Raw genomic sequence first — 20,041 nt, 5'->3', positions numbered from 1 at the left:
ATTAGCACCATCGTATATTCGAGATACTGGCCATTTTCTATCTGAAATCAGCTCTCTCCAGGTGGATGAAGGCTGCATATTTGTCACTTTAGACGTGTGCAGTCTTTATACATCTATTATTCATGAAAAAGGAATCAATGCAGTCGCGGGTCTCTTAGGCACAAGTACATACAAAAAGGCAGAAAAGGAATTTTTTATGGAACTTTTGAAAATAGTTCTTGAGCAAAATTATTTTTTGTTTCAAGATTCTTTTTACCAGCAGTGCCGTGGGACCGCGATGGGATCGAACGTCGTTCCGCCATACGCAAATACATATATGGCTTCTTTTGAGTGTCAATTCGTTTACTCTAGCCCTCTATATCATCAACATTATATATTCTGGCGTCGATTCATCGACGATATTTTTTGCGTATGGTGAGGCGACGTCCGATCCCTTATGGAATTTACCACGTATTTAAATTCCATCTGGGATGAACTGAAATTCACTGTACACCATAGTTCTGATAAAATTTCCTTCTTGGATACCTGGGTGACTAAGGACAAAGAGGGTAAGATACAGACGGATTTATTTGTGAAATCAACTGATAGGAATAGTTTGCTGTCCTTTTCAAGTAGTCACCCAGCAACCATCAAGGAATCTATCCCATATTCACAATACCAGAGGGTTAGGCGGATTGTTAGTGATAGGGATATGTGTCAAACAAGATTAGACGATATGACTAATAAATTTAGAGAGCGAGGCTACCCCCTGATTTATTGAAAATACAGCGTAATAAAGCTGAGACTACACCACCGGATAGAACTAAGAAAGAAACAAGGATCCCCTTAGTGATTAAATACCATCCTTGGTCCCAGCGCCTGAGGACTATTGTTAATCAACATTGGCACATATTATCCAAGTCCTATCCACAGATAGGAGAGTTCCAGAGGCCACCCATGATATGCTATAAATGGGCAGAAAATATCAGGGATAAAATAGTCCGGGCAGATGTGGGAAGTAATAAAATAGAAAGAGGACAGAGTTTTTTATCTACACCTAGACGGGGCACTTTTCCTTATTTAAATTGTGTCAATTGTTCCAGCGTTATAAAGGGTTCATGTTTTTCCCACCCTCACTCAGGTGAAAATATTCCAATAAGGGGCACGTTCACCTGTGATAGTAGATTTGTGGTTTACATTCTTAAATGTCCATGTGGATTATTATATGTGGGGGAAACCTCGATGAGAATGAAGGACAGACTAAGTAAACACAAATCTACTATCCGCAAACAGAATTTATTACTTCCAATACCCCTTCATTTTCATGATAAAAAACATAATATCTCGCAGTTGAGGTATCAGATCATTGAAGGTGTATCATTACCCCGTCGAGGGGGTGATAGAAATAAATTGTTATTGAAGAGAGAGGCTTACTGGATTCATCATCTGCAGACGATGGAGCCCAGGAGCCTCAATCGTGAGTACAATGTGTCCTGCTTCCTATAAGGCATTCGTTACTATATCATCAACATTGTATATTCTAGCGTCGATTCATCGACGATATTTTTTGCGTATGGTGAGGCGATGTCCGATCCCTTATGGAATTTACCACGTATTTAAATTCCATCTGGGATGAACTGAAATTCACTGTACACCATAGTTCTGATAAAATTTCCTTCTTGGATACCTGGGTGACTAAGGACAAAGAAGGTAAGATACAGACAGATTTATTTGTGAAATCAACTGATAGGAATAGTTTGCTGTCCTTTTCAAGTAGTCACCCAGCAACCATCAAGGAATCTATCCCATATTCACAATACCAGAGGGTTAGGCGGATTGTTAGTGATAGGGATATGTGTCAAACAAGATTAGACGATATGACTAATAAATTTAGAGAGCGAGGCTACCCCCTGATTTATTGAAAATACAGCGTAATAAAGCTGAGACTACACCACCGGATAGAACTAAGAAAGAAACAAGGATCCCCTTAGTGATTAAATACCATCCTTGGTCCCAGCGCCTGAGGACTATTGTTAATCAACATTGGCACATATTATCCAAGTCCTATCCACAGATAGGAGAGTTCCAGAGGCCACCCATGATATGCTATAAATGGGCAGAAAATATCAGGGATAAAATAGTCAGGGCAGACGTGGGAAGTAATAAAATAGAAAGAGGACAGAGTTTTTTATCTACACCTAGACGGGGCACTTTTCCTTGTTTAAATTGTGTCAATTGTTCCAGCGTTATAAAGGGTTCATGTTTTTCCCACCCTCACTCAGGTGAAAATATTCCAATAAGGGGCACGTTCACCTGTGATAGTAGATTTGTGGTTTACATTCTTAAATGTCCATGTGGATTATTATATGTGGGGGAAACCTCGATGAGAATGAAGGACAGACTAAGTAAACATAAATCTACTATCCGCAAACAGAATTTATTACTTCCAATACCCCTTCATTTTCATGATAAAAAACATAATATCTCGCAGTTGAGGTATCAGATCATTGAAGGTGTATCATTACCCCGTCGAGGGGGGGATAGAAAAAAATTGTTATTGAAGAGAGAGGCTTACTGGATCCATCATCTGCAGACGATTGAGCCCAGGGGCCTCAATCGTGAGTACAATGTGTCCTGCTTCCTATAAGGCATTCGGCCTTATGCAATCCGATAAATATATTTCTTTCTTTATTCAGCGTGATTAATCACTGCAAAATGGACTATATTTGACTGAAAATCTTCGCCAGTATAGAGTGGATGTGTTTTTGCGATTTTTCTGCGAATTTTTCATTGCGAATTTCTCATTGCGATATATTTCATATGCAAATTTTTATTTAATGAGGGAGGCGGAGTTCCTCTGATGATGTCAGTCCCTTTGTGTTTCATTTATGTATAAATAGCGGGAGTGTAAGATGTTTCATTGCAGTCACTATGCCACTTGGATATGTGACTAAATAAATCTACATTGTGATCTACATCTTTGCGAAGTGCCGGTCTTCTCTGAAACTGGTAAAATGAAGTCCAAAAAATTCATTTTAATTTATAAAAAAAATACCAAATTTACAAAAAAAAAAATTAAAAATTAAAAATTTCCAAGTTTCAATTTCTCTACTTCTATAATACATAGTAATACCTCCAAAAATAGTTATTACTTTACATTCCCCATATGTCTACTTCATGTTTGGATAATTTTGGGAATATTTTATTTTTTGGGGATGTTACAAGGCTTAGAAGTTTAGAAGCAAATCTTGAAATTTTTCAGACATTTTCAAAAAAAACATTTTTAGGGACCAGTTCAGGTCTGAAGTCACTTTGCGAGGCTTACATAATAAAAACCACCCAAAAATGACCCCATTCTATAAACTACACCCCTCAAGGTATTCAAAACTTATCTTACAAACTTTGTTAACCCTTTAGGTGTTCCACAAGAATTAATGGAAAATAGAGATACAATTTCAAAATTTCACTTTTTGGGCAGATTTTCCATTTTAATATTTTTTTTCCAGTTACAAAGCAAGGGTTAACAGCCAAACCAAACTCAATATTTATGGCCATGATTCTGTAGTTTACAGAAACACCCCATATGTGGTCGTAAATCGCTGTACGGGCACACGGCAGGGCATAGAAGGAAAGGAATGCCATACGGTTTTTGGAAGGCAGGTTTTGCTGGACTGTTTTTTTTTACACCATGTCCCATTTGAAGCCCCCTGATGCACCCCTAGAGTAAAAACTCCATAAAAGTGACCCCATCTAAAAAACTAAACCCCTCAAGGTATTCAAAACAGATTTTACAAATGTCGTTAACCCTTTAGGTGTTCCACAAGAATTAATGGAAAATAGAGATACAATTTCAAAATTTCACTTTTTTGGCAGATTTTCCATTTTAATAATTTTTTTCTGGTTACAAAGAAAGGGTTAACAGCCAAACCAAACAATATTTATGGCCCTGATTCTGTAGTTTACAGAAACACCCCATATGTAGTCGTAAACCGCTGTACAGGCACACGGCAGGGCACAGAAGGAAAGGAATGCCATACGGTTTTTAAAAGGCAGGTTTTGCTGGACTGTTTTTTTTTTACATTTTACACCCATGTCCCATTTGAAGCCCCCTGATGCACCCCTAGAGTAGAAACTCCATAAAAGTGACCCCATCTAAGAAACTGCACCCCTCAAGGTATTCAAAACTGATTTTACAAATGACGTTAACCCTTTAGGTGTTCCACAAGAATTAATGGAAAATAGAGATACAATTTCAAAATTTAACTTTTTGGGCAGATTTTCCATTTTAATAATTTTTTACCGGTTACAAAGCAAGGGTTAACAGCCAAACCAAATTCTATATTTATGGCCCTGATTCTGTAGTTTACAGAAACACCCCATATGTGGTCGTAAACCACTGTACGGGCACACGGCAGGGTGCAGAAGGAAAGGAATGCCATACAGTTTGTAGGAAGGCAGGTTTTGCTGGACTGGTTTTTTTGACACCATGTCCCATTTGAAGCCCCCCTGATGCAACCCTAGAGTAGAAACTCCATAAAAGTGACCCCATCTAAGAAACTACACCCCTCAAGGTATTCAAAACTGATTTTACAAACATCGTTAACCCTTTAGCTGTTCCACAAGAGTTATTGGCAAATGGAGATGAAATTTCAGAATTTCAATTTTTTGGCAAATTTTCCATTTTAATCCATTTTCCCCAGTAACAAAGCAAGGGTCAACAGCCAAACACAACTCAATATTTATGACCCTGATTCTGTAGTTTACAGAAACACCCTATATGTGGTCGTAAACAGCTGTACAGGCACACGGCAGGGCGCAGAAGGAAAGGAATGCCATAAGGTTTTTGGAAGGCAGATTTTGCTTACGTTTTTTTTTTTTACACCATGTCCCATTTGAAGCCCCCCTGATGCACCCCTAGAGTAGAAAGTCCAAAAAAGTGGCCCCAATTTAGAAACTACGGGATAGGGTGGCAGTATTGTTGGTACTAGTTTAGGGTACATATGATTTTTGGGTGCTCTATATTACACTTTTTGTGAGGCAAGATAACAAGAAATAGCTGTTTTGGCACAGTTTTTATTTTTTGTTATTTACAACATTCATCTGACAGGTTAGATCATGTGATATTTTTATAGACCAGGTTGTCACGGATGAGGCGATACCTAATATGTATACTTTTTATTTATTTATGTAAGTTTTACACAATGATTTCATTTTTGAAGCAAAAAAAATCATGTTTTAGTGTTTCCATAGTCTGAGAGCCATAATTTTTTCAGTGTTTGGGCGATTACCTTGGGTAGGGTATGATTTTTGCGGGATGAGATGACGGTTTTATTGGCACTATTTTGGGGTGTGTGTGACTTTTTGATCGCTTGCTATTACACTTTTTGTGATGTAAGTTGACAAAAAATGGTTTATTTAGCACAGTTTTTATTTTAAAATTTTTACTGTGTTCATCTGAGGGATTAGGTCATGTGATATTTTTATATAGCCGGTCGATACGGACGTGGTGATACCTAATATGTATACTTTTTTTATTTATGTAAGTTTTACACAATAATATAATTTTTGAAACAAAAAAAAATCATGTTTTAGTGTCTCCATATTCTGAGAGCCATAGTTTTTTCAGTTTTTGGGCGATTATCTTAGGTAGGGTCTCATTTTTTGCGGGATGAGATGACGGTTTGATTGGCACTATGTTGGGGTGCGTGTGACTTTTTGATCGCTTGCTATTACACTTTTTGTGATGTAAGGTGACAAAAAATGGTTTATTTAGCACAATTTTTATTTTTATTTTTTACGGTGTTCATCTGAGAGGTTAGGTCATGTGATATTTTTATAGAGCCGGTCGATACGAACGCAGAGATACCAAATATGTATACTTTTTTTTATTTATGTAAGTTTTACACAAACCAAAAAAATTATGTTTTAGTGTCTCCATATTGTGAGCCATAGTTTTTTTTAATTTTTGGGTGATTGTCTCAGGTAGGGGCTCATTTTTTGCGGTATGAGGTGACGGTTAGATTGGTACTATTTTGGTGGGCAAACGCCTTTTTAATCGCTTGCTGTTGTACTTTTTGTGATGTAAGGTGACCAAAAAATTGTTTATTTAGCACAGTTTTTATTTTTTATTTTATACGGTGCTCATCTGAGGGGTTAGGTCATTTTATAAGTTTATAGAGCCGGTCGATACGGACGTGGCGATACCTAATATGTATACTTTTTTTTTCCCTCTATTTTGAACCAATTTTTTTTTACTTTATTTAGGGAAAATGACGTTTTTGTTTATTTTTACTTAAATTTTTTTGGGGGGAAAACTTAATTTTTCCAACTTTTTTTTCACTTTATTTTTTGTCCCACTTTGGGACTTGAACTTTGGGGGGTATATTCCTTTACAATGCATTCCAATACTTCTGTATTGGAATGCATTGGCTGTATGAGTAATACTGTGTGTATTACTCATACAGCTTCCGGGGCCTGTGAGATCCAGGGGGCTGGATCTCACAGGCTCATCACCGGAAGGCAGCGCAATGCCTTCCTTAGACATCGCGCTGCCTTCCATGCCATCGGGTCCCCCCTACAGCCGCATGGGGACCCGATGGCACCGCCCGATCGCCGCCGCAAACCTCAGATAAAGCCGCAAACCACAGGTCTGAATTGACCTGCGGTTTGCGGCGATCGCCGATATGGGGGGGTCACATGACCCCCCCCGGCATTGTGACAGGATGCCCGCTGAATGATTTCTGCGGGCATCCTGTCACAATTACCCCCCGCTGCGCCGCAATCGCGGTTTAAACCCATGACGTACCGGTACCGGTATAATTTTTTTAGGACATTAGAAGACTTAGAATTTTAGAAGCAATTCTTATAATTTTTAAGAAAATTTCGAAAACTGACTTTTTAAGGACCAGTTCAGGTCTGAGGTCACTTACATAGTGGAAACCCCCCTTAAATGACCCTATTGTAGGAATTACACCCCTCAAGTTACTCAAAACTCATTTTACAAACTTTGTTAAACCTTTAGGTGTTCCACAAGAATTAAAGGATAATGGAGATTAAATTTCTAAATTTCACTTTTTTGGCAGATTTTCCATTTTAATCCATTTTTCTCGAGGGTTAACAGCCAAACAAAACTCCATATTTATTACCCTGATTCTGCGGTTTACAGAAACACCCCACATGTGGTGTGTAAAGGCACATGGCAGGGAGCAGCAGAAAAGGAGCGCCATATGGTTTTTGGGAGGCAGATTTTGCTGGACTGGTTTTTAGATGCCATGTCCCATTTGAAGCACCCCTGATGCACCCTTACAGTAGAAACTTCCAAAAAGTGACTCCATTTTGGAAACTACGGGATAAGGTGCCAGTTTTACTGGTACTATTTTGGGGTACATATGATTTTTAATTGCTCTATATATTACATTTTTTGTGAGGCAAGGCACCGTTTTTATTTTTTTACAACATTCATCTGACAGGGTAGAACATGTGCTATTTTTATAGAGCAGGTTGTTACAGATGCAACAATATCAAATAGGTCTACTTTCTTTGTTTGTTTCAGTTTTACATAATATAATAAAGCATTTTAGAAAAAAAAATTGTTTTTGTGTGGCCATTCTCTGAATGCCCTATTTAAAAAAAAAAAATTCTGCTGATCATTATGTGCAGGGGCTAGTTTTTTTGCAGGAAGAGTTGATTTTTTTATTGTTACCATTTTTGTGTATATATGATTTTTTGATCATTCATTATTACACTTTATGGGGCAATGTGACCAAAAAATTTATTGTTTTGGCACAGTTTTTATTTATTTATTCTTACAGCGTTTACCTGAGGGGTTAGGTCATGTGTCATTTTTGTAAAGCAGATAGTTACGGACGTGGCAATACCTAATATGTATACGTTTTCTTATTTATTTAAGTTTTACACAATAATAGCATTTTTTAAACCAAAAAAATTATGTTTTAGTGTCTCTATAGTCTGAGAGCCATAGCTTTTTTATTTTTTGACCGATTGTCTTAGTTAGGGTCTCATTTTTTGCGGGATGAGGTGACGGTTTGATTGGTACTATTTTGTCTTTTGCTTGGCGTTGCACTTTATGTGATGTTAGGTGACAAAAAATGTTTTTTTGGGCATTTTTTTTTTTTTTACAGTGTTCACCTGAGGTCATGTGATATTTTTATAGAGCAGGTTGTTACGGGCGCGTAAATACCTAATATGAGTAATACACTAACAGGTTGCCTAGGAGACCCAGCCTGGGGCTTGATCTCCTCGGCCCCCGTAGAAGGCAGGTCCCAATGCCGTGCAAGGCATTGGGCAGGCTGTGCATGGCATCGGGCTGCCTTGTCACCCATTGGATCCCCGCCACAGCAGCATGGGGACCCGATGGTGTCCCTCACCCAGCCCAAACCTCTTCTATGCCATGGTCAGCGTTGACAGCGGCATAAAAAGGGTTAATCTGCCGGCATTGGCTTTTACAGCGATGCCGGAGGATACAGCAGGGGCCCGACTATCAGGGGGTGCCGGGCCTCTGCAGTGATCGGGCGCGCAACTCTCAGGTGCCTACCCGATCACCATGATGTAATAGTACGTCAAAATGCGGCAAGTGACTTGCCGCCATGACGTACTATTATATCATATGTCGGGAAGGGGTTAAGAGGACAAATGAAATAATTCCTAATCCATCATAGATACTATGAGATTGACTGGAAAATGACTACTGGTATATAATTTGGTAATAGATATTTACCTTTACATCCGGGGATAGATTCAGACCATTCTCCAGAGTTCTCGCAGGATAATGACCTTGCTCCAGTCAGTTGAAATCCTTCTTCACAACTGAAGTTGCAAACAGAATTATACTGGAATGTTCCAAATATGACGGTGCAGATCATTTCTCCATCAGGTGGACTGTGTGGAGACCTGCAAGATACAGCTGCAAAACAACACTAATGGGGTTATTTATCATTTCATTTTCCAAAGGAGCTGTCAAAAATGAAAGGCGGAATCTGATTGGTTGCTATGGACAACTAAGCCAGTTCTACTTTACACCAGTTTGATAAATGACCACATAAATGTGTAATTCAGTATCACAGATAATATCTGTATTGGTTGTATGGTATTCATGTAATAATTACACAAGTGCAGGCAGGTCTGGAATGCCACCCTTCTAGCATATCATTGGCTAAAAAAGGCTCTTATTCTAAATGTCTATAGCTTCAGTAGCTGATAATACTGTATGACACAACCGTACATATATACATTATCTTAACAATACATAAAAATATACCACGTACAGAGAATCAAATGATTGTGCAGGAGTTTGCGTTCTAAAACCCTTGCCTTGTGCCTCATTCACACGTTAGTGTTTTGGGCAGTGATTTCCATCAGTGATTCTAAGCCAAAACCAGGATAAGGCTAGGGCGACATGACGACTAGAGATGAGCGAATTTAAAAAAAATCTGATTTACCAGTTCACCTAGTTTTTCAGGAAAAAATTGATCCGAATATATTCGCGGCAAATTACATAAAAACGGCTATTTCCTGGCTGCTAAGAGCCTTTATAGTGGTGTAGAACACTGTGCCTTGCAGTAACACACATAGGGAGTCTGCTTTGGTAGTGAAATAATACTGAGAGTCCGTATGACATGCAGATGACAGGCGTCCCTCTAAAAATCACTGCACACTTTACTTATTTGGGCAGTCACAGGGCCAAAACTGACCAAATAACTCAAGTATCAACTCAGCCTTACAGGTCGATGTTAGCGCCAAGAAGAAGAGCACTCCTTTGACACTGTCGCCAGCTGATTTCACATAGATGTCTACAGTACCTGTTCTATTAAACGCGTATACAAGTATAGCCCCCCGGACAGAGTGGAGAGGGTGTCAGCAGTAGGTTTGTGTTGACGTCACTGATTAATTTGCCCTTCCTCTGATCCGTCAGAACAATAACCCACAAAAAACGGATCCTGTCTGTGGAGCATCCACCTTCACTTTGTCAGCATTTGCTCAATAATACATCAGTATTGCTAATGCCAAAAAAAACAGGAGTGGACCTAAAACAGAGAGATGACACGTGAATGGAATATTTGCATGTCTTCTGTGTTTTGTACCCACTTCTGCTTTTGGCTACCAAATCATAAGCCAATTCTAATGGGACCATACAAGCCCTACAGCTGCTACACAGACAGGATCCGTTGTGCATCTCATTTTTCCTTCCTTCTGACAGATCAGAATAAAGGTCAAATAAATGATGATGTCAGCCAGGCCGAAAGGCAAAATAGTCGCCCAGTCATGAAGTGGGGAGGGTGGGAACAGCATTAGAAGTCCACAAAGTGGACCTATGTCATAATGGTGAGGTGGAAACAGCATGAGGAGGCCACAGAGTAGCCCAATGACAGAGTCTGGAGGTGTCAGCAGCATGAGGAGGCCACAGAGTGGCATAACGACAAAGTCTGGAGGTGGCAGCAGCATGAAGAGGCCACAGAGTAGCACGAAGACAAAGTGTGGAGGTGTCAGGAGCATGAGGAGGCCAGAGTAGCACGACGACGAGAGATTGTGAGGTGTCAGCAGCATGAGGAGACGACAAAATGTGGAGGTGTCAGAAGCATGAGGAGGCCACAGAGTGGCACGACAAAGTGTGGAGGTGTCAGCAGCATGAGGAGGCCACCAAGTGGCCCAATGACAGAGTCTGGAGGTGGCGGCAGCATCAGGAGGCCAAAGAGTGGTACAATGACAAAAGATTGTGGAGGTGGCAGCAGCATGAGGAGGCCAAAAAGTAGCAAGAAGACAAAGTGTGGAGGTGTCAGCAGCATGAGGAAGCCAGAGTAGCACGACGACGAGAGATTGTGGAGATGTCAGCAGCATGAGCAGGCCACAGAGTAGCACAACAACGAGAGATTGTGGCGGTGGCAGCAGCATGAGGAGGCCACCGAGTGGCACAATCACAGAGTCTGGAGTTGGCAGCAGTATGAGGAGGCCACCGAGTGGCACAATGACCGAATCTGGAGTTGGAATCAGTATGAGGAGGCCACCGAGTGGCACAATGACAGTGTCTAGAGGGGCGACAGTATGAGGAGACCACCGAGTGGCACAATGACAAAGTCTGGAGGTGAAAGCAGTATGAGGAGGCCACCGAGTGACACAATGACAGAGTCTGGAGGTGGCAACAGCATGAGGAGACCACAGAGTGGCCCAATGACAGGCAAGGTGACATAGTGTGGAGATGGCAGCAGCAGCAACAGGATACTACAGAGTGGCAAGGTGACATAGTGTGGAGATGGCGGCAGCAGCAGCAGTATCAGGATACCACAGAGTGGCAAGGTGACATAGTGTGGAGATGGCGGCAGCAGCAGCAGTATCAGGATACCACAGAGTGGCAAGGTTACATAGTGTAGATATGGCAGCAGCAGGATACCACACAGTGGCAAGGTGACATAGTGTGGAGATGGCAGCAGCATCAGGATACCACACAGTGGCAAGGTGACATAGTGTGGAAATGGCAGCAGCAGCATCAGGATACCTCAGAGTGGCAAGGTGACATAGTGTGGATAAGGCAGCAGCATCAGGATACCACAGAGTAGCAAGGTGACAGTGTGGAGATGGCAGCAGCAGCTGCATCCGGAGACCACAAAGTGACCCGGTGACAGAGTGGGGCGGTGGGTGGCAATACCAGTACCCGCTAACGAAGGTGGGTGAAAGAATGAACACTTGGCATCAGATGTGTGGCATCAGGTGGGTGGCAGCATCAGAGTAGTAGCTAAGGCAGGTAGCCAGAAGAAACCGGTCTCTTTTGTCAAAGTGTTGGTGTGGCACCATGGATGATCTAGTCTGATGCATCAGGAATTGGTGGTTGGAAATCCTGACTGATCCACGCCTGATTCATCTTGACAAAGGTCAGTCTCTCCACATTTTGGGTGGACAGGCGAGTTCTGCTTGGGGAAACTATGGCCTCCCGCTCTGATGTCTCACTACTGGCCGTGCAGGACAGGTTTTCCAGGCCAAACTCTGCTAGTTGCGGCCCCAAATACATTTTGGCTGCCCAGTAGTCCAGCAGATCTTCAATGTGGGTTGGCAGGGTGCTGTCCAAGTATGTAACCACCTGCTGGTTCAGGTCCTCCTCCAGGTCTACCTGCTGCTGCTGGTGAGTAGTTTCTTCACTATGCGGGTGAAGAAAGCTACTCATCAGCGACTGTAGACTCAGGCTGCTGCTAATGGAGCTGCTTCTGCTCCTGCCACCCCACCCCTCCCAAGCAGCCATAGCAGTGGAACGTGAACGCAGACGGCCTTCCCCCCCCCCCCCCCCGGTCAGACCTGCGAGAGGATGGACGATGGCACAGATAGGCAGTGGCCTGGCCAACTGACTACATAGAATGTCTCCGTAGTAGTTCAGTTTGTCCTCCCTCTCGGTGGGTGTAAAAAAAAAAGGCCCCCATTCTGGACCGGTAGCGAGGGTCCAACAAGGTGAAGAGCAATTCGGCTGTCACTACGTAAGCAAGTGAGCATGCATCGGAACATTTGTGCAAGTGAGTCGGAGGGATTCCCTGCCTCCATCTCCACTGCATACTGCCATGGTGTGTCATCTGTCCTGTGTTCCTCATCACCCTGTAGCTCCTCTGGCTGCTCCAGCTCTCCTGTCACCTGAGTAGAAAAACCATCCATTTCACTACACATTGCCTATGCTCCAATGTCTTCTTCCAGTTCAGCCCCCAGAGGGCTCATGTGGCCGTGAGATCTAGGCGCCATGTCTCCAGTTCCCTGACCAGTCATTGTTACGACCATCCTTTCCAGGACATGAAGCAGTGGAATGACGTTGTTCATCCCGTAGTCCTGGCGACTGACAAATAACGTGGCGTCCTCAAAAGGCCTGATCAAATGGCAGGTGTCACACATAAGCTGCCACTGGATAACATCGAAGTTACACAGGGGAGTTCTCCTATCCGCTTGCATCATCAAGAAATCGTTGATGGCCTTTCTCTGTTCGTATAGTCAGTCCAACATATGGAGGGTGGAATTCCAACGGGTGGAAACGTCACATATCAGCCTATGTTGGGGGTTGCCGTTATGCCGCTGCAGCTCAAGGAGGGTGTGCTTTGCAGTGTAAGAGTGGCTGAAGTGCATGCAAAGTTTCCTGCCCATTTTTAGGATGTCTTGCAGATGGGTGGAACCGCTTGACAACCAGATTGAACACGTGTGCCATGCAGAGCGCTTGGATCAACCCTTTTTGACGCAGCGCCGACACAATGTTCTTCCTGTTGTCGGTCACCATGGTTCCGATTTTGAGTTGTCAGGGAGAAAGCCAGGATTCGATTTCTTGAAGAAGGACACGGAGCAGTTCCTCCCCTGTGTGTGACTCCATCCGCCAAGGGAAACAAGGTGCAGAACAGCATGACACCGCCTTGCCCTGCACATGTGGTATGCTGGTGGGGCACTGTGACTAGTCCCTGCAGTGGAGGCTGAGAACACGGTGGAGGATGAGGAGGCAGAGGCGGACTTTGTCGCAGGACCAACAGCGTGACAACGTGGAGGAAGAAGTTGCTGGTGTGGCTGTGCAGGAACAACATTCACCCAGTGGGCTGTAAAGGACATGTACTGTCCCTGACCATAGTTACAGCTCCACACCTCTGCGCTGCTGTGCACTTTGCCAGACACCGAAAGGCTCAAGGACTAGCCCACCTTGGTACTGCCTTTTCACAATGAAATGACTGCTTGGGACTCTCTACCTTGGCTCCACACAAGCAATCAGTTCTCTGAAAAGTGCAGAGTCCACCACTTGGAAAGGGAGGGACTGCAGCACCAGCAACTTGGACCGGAGCACGTTCAGCTTCTGCGCTGTTGAATGCATGCTGTGTGGATCAGGTAATATTTATCAAAAAACCACGGCACTCTATAGCTGCTTTTAAGTTGCTTGTTTTATTTCATTTCATTTCATTAATTCTTTATCCATCCAAAAATGAGCCACTGGCCAACGTTTCGGTCTAGTCTTAGACCTTGTTCACGGCCTGATGTATAGACAAGTGAATATTTAGATCAATATATACAGTAATGAAAAAAGTTGCTTCATAGGTGACATATTATATAATAGACAATGTGTTCTTTGGTATAACATAATTGGGGAGACTATATCTATCTTTTAAGAGAACCCACAACGGACCAAAATCATACGTGATATATACATTCAGATAGTATGTTAACAGCATAGTCTGACAATAGAAAGTAACAGTAGTCTAGATTAGGACGATGAGATAATGATCCCCAGGTAAAGGTGGCAGGATGTACGTAGGATATCTGTGGAAACCAAACAGTATGGTATTAGGTAAAGGATAAAAGAGTAGTCCTGTCATATGAGTAATATAGTTCATGTTAAACAGTTCCTAAGCAAGCAAAGTTAGGCTACTTTCACACTAGCGTTCTGCTGTCCGCTCGTGAGCTCCGTTTGAAGGGGCTCACGAGCGGAGCAGAACGCTTCCGTCCAGCCCTGATGCAGTCTGAATGGATGCGGATCCGCTCAGACTGCATCAGTCTGGCGGCGTTCAGCCTCCGCTCCGCTCGCCTCCGCACGGCCAGGTGGACAGCTGAACGCTGCTTGTAGCGTTCGGGTGTCCGCCTGGCCGTGCGGAGGCGTGCGGATCCGTCCAGACTTACAATGTAAGTCAATGGGAACGGATCCGCTTGAAGATGACACCATATGGCTCAATCTTCAAGCGGATCCGTCCCCCATTGACTTTACATTGAAAGTCTGAACGGATCCGCTCAGGCTACTTTCGCACTTAGAAATTTTTCTAAGTTATTAATGCAGACGGATCCGTACTGAACGGAGCCTCCGTCTGCATTAATATGATCGGATCCGTTCAGAACGGATCCGATCAAGCGCTAGTGTGAAAGTAGCCTTAGTAGTAGTAGTTGAGGCATAATGTACGGGTGGACAGCTTGAATATAATGCCAGTACAAATATAAATATAATGATCAAGGTAAAGCTAGTTGTCTTAAGGTGACATCTCAAATTCGTTATGTTGGACATAATCGCAGATCACAGCAGGATCCTCAGTCATTTGTAGATAGAGAGCACATACCTTAGTCTGCATAGTAGGGAGTGTATAGGATGGTATGGGGACGCCATTGGCCTTGCTGGATTATAAGGGTGGCGAGGAGAGGCGCATCCCGCGCCGGGTAGCTGGCGTCATGAGCGGGCGCATGCGCAGAGCGAGTCAATAATGTCAGGGGTGGGGAGTTTGAGTATCTCACGCCGGGTGGATGAGGTCATATGCGGGCGCATGCGCAAAGGGGATCTCTAGTCTAAACAGGGAACTGGCAGAGCATGGTCACGTACTAGGGGACTGGCGCATGCGCAGTGGCAATAGTGAATCTAATAGAAATACTGGCGTGATGCTAGGAACATGTAGCAAGCAATATGTGTCTCATATGGGAAATGCTCTCGATTGAAGGTAGTCAATATCTACTCATTTGGGGTAGGAATTCATATTAAATATTAAATAATAATGGTTAATAAGTACTTCTATGTATATAAATATATCTCTATAGCATATTATGGCAATGGCATGATACTACCTGTCTGACAGTGGTCATTTCACCTGTAGAAAATAAAGAGGAGGGGGGAGGGAGAGGAAAAATCATATCTGGAAACATATCCCATATTTATCTCACATATAACAACAACAGGAACATTGAGCTGTAGACAACGGATATCAGATTTGTGCTTGGAAATGCGGTCCCGTACACGTTGGGTGGTTTCACCCACATATGCAAGGCCACATGGGCAACGGATTAGATAAACGACATGTGAAGATGCGCATGTGTAAAAACCTTTCGGGTGGTATATTTTGCCTGAGTGTGGGTGAATGGTCCTATTGCCTCAAATGCCATTATTGCATTGGGTGCAGTTGAGACATGGATAGGTGCCTGTTTTTGATGGTACCAGTGTGGTTTGTTTTATAGAGGGTTTCATAGGACCAATGTCTGCTTTCACTAGTCTATCTCTGAGGTTTTGCGGCCTTTTGCAACACATGCGGACTGGAGATTGGAATTCTGGAATCTCTGGATATGATTGTGTAAGGATTGGCCAATGTTTTTTTATTATTGTTTGGATTTTGGGCATGATAGGATGATATGTCACCACTAATGGGAGACGGGGAGGCGATGGAGTGGTGTTGGAGAAGGAATCAGGGCGTATAGGAAGAGTCTGTTCTCGTTTAAGTAAGGAAAGTGCACATACCTTTAAGCCCCTCTGTCCTGAAATTTTTGGGACATTTCTTGCAATCGTTGTTTGCAAAGTGCAGGATCCTTGACATTTCTAGATACTCTTTGAAACTGGGAACGAGGTAAGGATTGTTTAGTGGTGTGAGGATGACAGCTTGAGTAGTGAAGGAGAGTCTTCCGGTCGGTTGGTTTGCGATGTAGATCGGTGGTCAATGTGCCGTTGGATGTCTTAATAACGACCGTATCCAGAAATAGATTGTGGATCGGTATGTGCTGTGAACTGCAGGTCAGGGTCAATACTATTAATGTGTAGCAGAAAAGCAGAAAATGCATTCTGGTCGCCTCTCATATACAGAATACATTGTCAATGTATCTGTACCATGATATTGCATGTGTCTGGAACAGGTCATTGGAATAGATCCAATCTTCCTCAAACCGGGCCATAAAGGCATTAACATAGGGTGGCTCCACATGCGCGCCCATGGCGGTCCCTTTCTTTTGAATGTAGAAGTGGTCACCTAACATGAAAAAATTGTGTTGAAGTACAAATTGTAGTAAATGTATACAGAAGGTCTGTGCTGATGGGCAGAGTTCAGAAGTTCTCAACAATATCGTGACTGCTTCAATTCCTTTGTCATGTGAAATGGAAGTGTATAGACTATTTACATCTAGTGTCACTAGTAGACTATCTGGGGGTAGATCTTGTAGATTGGAAATGATGGATAGGAATTGTGAAGTATGAAGTAAAAAGGAACGTGTTTGTTTGATGAGTGGAGTTAATATTTTTTCTAGGAACTTTGATAGTGGTGAGAGTAGGGAGTCAGTGGAGGCTACAATGGGCCTACCTGGTGGATGAGTGAGATTTTTATGGATTTTAGGTAGAATGTAAAACACTGGAAGAATAGGATTGTTATTCAGAAGAAAAGTATATGTGGGTTTGTCAATGGTATTAAGTTGGAGATGATGGTCTAGGAATGTGGTAATGTCCTTAGTGAGTTGAAAGGTGGGATTGTATTGGACCTGTTCATAGGTGGTAGTATCAGATAATTGTCTTTGTATTTCTTGAATGTAGAACGAGGTATCCATTATGACTATCGCACCCCCTTTGTCAGCTGGTTTGATGGTGATTGTTTTGTCTGACTGTAGTGTATTCAGAGCAATGTGCTCCTCACTTTTTAGGTTAGGTGGAACTGGTTTTGATTTCACGATTTATGAGATCAATGAATGCTTCAACGCCGTGATATCTTTTGGGGGGCATGTAATTGCTTTTGTTTTTAAGCCCCATTGTTTTGATAGATAGGGGAGTGGGTGATGTAACCGTTAGTGGTGGTGTAGTTTGTTGTGAAAAATGGGCTTTGAGCAGGGCCGGTGCAAGGATTTTTGCCGCCCTAGGCAAGATAAAAATTGCCGCCCCCCCCCCCCCTTATCAGATGATCTGCCCATATCATGACATCACATATGTTCCACCCCTTTCTCAGCTTTTAAATTAAAAGAACTGCTAGGTTTCCCTTAGGGTTAATCCAGCTTCTTGTAGCTGTCTCTTTTTGAGGAACGGAATTGCGGACCCATACATTTCTATGGGATCTGCAATTCCGATCCTGAAAAAAATAGAACATGTCCTATTCTTGTCCGCAATAGTGGACAAGAATAGGCATATTCTCTTAGTGCCCGCAAAATACGGAACGCACATTGCTGCTGTCCGTGTTTTGTGGATCCGCAAAACACACATGGATGTGTGAATGGACCCTAAATGTGAGGTAAATTAGTCTCCAATGTAGTATTAATAACTAAACAATTACATAATAAACATATTGCATTGTCTACTTACCACCAGAACAATAAGATGATCTGGTCTTTGGCTCTTGGTCTGGCACTGGGGACTCCCTTGTCACTCTCTTCCCCCCCCCTCCCTCCCTTGTCACTCTCATTCCAGCCCCCCTCACCCTTGTCACTCTCATTCCAGCCCCCCCTCCCTTTTCACTCTCATTCCAGCCCCCCCTCCGTTGTCACTCTCATTCCAGCCCCCCCTCCCTTGTCACTCTCATTCCAGCCCCCCCTCCCTTGTCACTCTCATTTTACCCCCCCTCCCTTGTCACTCTCATTCCAGCCCCCCCTTCCTTGTCACTCTCATTGCAGCCCCCCCCTTCCTTGTCACTCTCATTGCAGCCCCCCCTCCTTGTCACTCTCATTGCAGCCCCCTCTTGTCACTCTCATTGCAGCCCCCCCTTCCTTGTCACTCTCATTGCAGCCCCCCCCTCCTTGTCACTCTCATTGCAGCCCCCCCTTCCTTGTCACTCTCATTGTAGCCCCCCCCCCTCCTTGTCACTCTCATTGCAGCCCCCCCTCCTTGTCACTCTCATTGCAGCCCCCCCCCCTCCTTGTCACTCTCATTGCAGCCCCCCCCCTCCTTGTCACTCTCATTGCAGACCCCCCCCATCACCTCTAAGTGAGCACTTCCTGTCAGTCCGGCCGGGTACAGGAAACAAAAGCTCCTGTACCGCGGACCAAACAGAGCTCGGCCACGGACAGCACAGAGCAGACACAGAATGACAGCAGGCGCAGGCTGGCTGAGCAGCACTGAGCCGGTGGCCGGAGATTCTTTAGAGCGGCAAGCACTCAGCCGCTCAGGAGGCGCAGCATGAGGGGCGCCGCCGACCGGCCGAACTTATATAACCAACTTTTTTTTTTTTTTTACACTGCAACGGGCGCCCCCTGCTAACTGGCGCCCTAGGCGACTGCCTAAGTCGCCTTACTGGTGGCGCCGGCCCTGGCTTTGAGCCTAAGAGATCTGTAAAATCTGTTAAGTTCCTGTTCCAGAGGGAAAAGTCTTAGATTGCCGTATGGGCAAAATGAGAGTCCCTTGGATAGGACATTCAGTTCAGCTGGTGAAAGTTTGTGAAGAAATACTCACTATGAGGTTCCTACCTGTGAGCGGGTCTGGATTCCTGTCGGTTTTGGATCGATGGGTGCCTCTTCCTCGGCATATGTGCTTCTTCGTCGTTGTCGATAGCCGCGCCTGGGAAAAAACCGCTGGGAACGGTATGTTGTGGATCTCTCGCTGCCTGAAGAGGAGGATGCGTAGCCTGTATAGGGGGTATATACATATCCTGTTTGGTGCGTTTAGTATTCTCTAGATATTTTCGATGTTCGTCCAATATTTTATCTGTCTTCTTCTTTAATTCGGACCATTCGGAGGTGGAGGTAGTAGAGAGTAATTGACTTTCAGATAAAATATTGGACGAACATCGAAAATATCTAGAGAATACTAAACGCACCAAATTTATCCGTGACACAGAGGACTACCAACTCAACAAGGTCTACAGATGGCAATGGCAAGACTCAAGAACAGGATATGGATATACCCCCTATACAGGCTATGCATCCTCCTCTTCAGGCAGCGAGAGATCCACAACATATCATTCCCAGCGTTTTTTTCCCAGGCGTGGCTATCGACGACGACGAAGAAGCACATACCCCGAGGAAGAGGCACCCATCGATCCAAAACCGACAGGAATCCAGACCCGTTCACAGGTAGGAACCTCATAGTGAATATTTCTTCACAAACTCTTTCACCAGCTGAACTGAATGTCCTATCCAAGGGACTCTCATTTTGCCCATACGGCAATCTAAGACTTTTCCCTCTGGAACAGGAACTTAACAGATTTTACAGATCTCTTAGGCTCAAAGCCCATTTTTCACAACAAACTACACCACCACTAATGGTTACATCACCCACTCCCCTATCTATCAAAACAATGGGCCTTAAAAATAAAAACAATTACATGTCCCCCAAAACATATCACGGCATTGAAGCATTCATTGATCTCATAAATCGTGAAATCAAAACCAGTACCACTGC

At 43.5% G+C, this 20,041-nt stretch overlaps 1 protein-coding gene across 5 annotated transcripts in view; it reads right to left on the bottom strand.

The window, feature by feature from the left end:
- Positions 1 to 20,041, bottom strand: part of LOC120979628 (E-selectin-like) — a 1,421,133-nt gene that overhangs the window by 762,986 nt on the left and 638,106 nt on the right. For all 5 annotated transcript variants that reach the window (XR_005774339.1, XM_040408494.1, XM_040408497.1 and 2 more), the window contains exon 5: positions 8,717 to 8,902. Coding sequence is in view for 4 of the 5 variants with exons in the window: in XM_040408494.1 (XP_040264428.1) it covers positions 8,717 to 8,861 (145 nt within the window). In the remaining variant the exon portion in view is untranslated. The remainder of the gene's footprint in view (positions 1 to 8,716; positions 8,903 to 20,041) is intronic.

This window comes from Bufo bufo, chromosome 9, assembly GCF_905171765.1.
Source record: "Bufo bufo chromosome 9, aBufBuf1.1, whole genome shotgun sequence".
In the NCBI taxonomy this organism is placed as follows: domain Eukaryota; kingdom Metazoa; phylum Chordata; class Amphibia; order Anura; family Bufonidae; genus Bufo; species Bufo bufo.
This window is presented reverse-complemented; position numbering and strand designations above follow the sequence as displayed.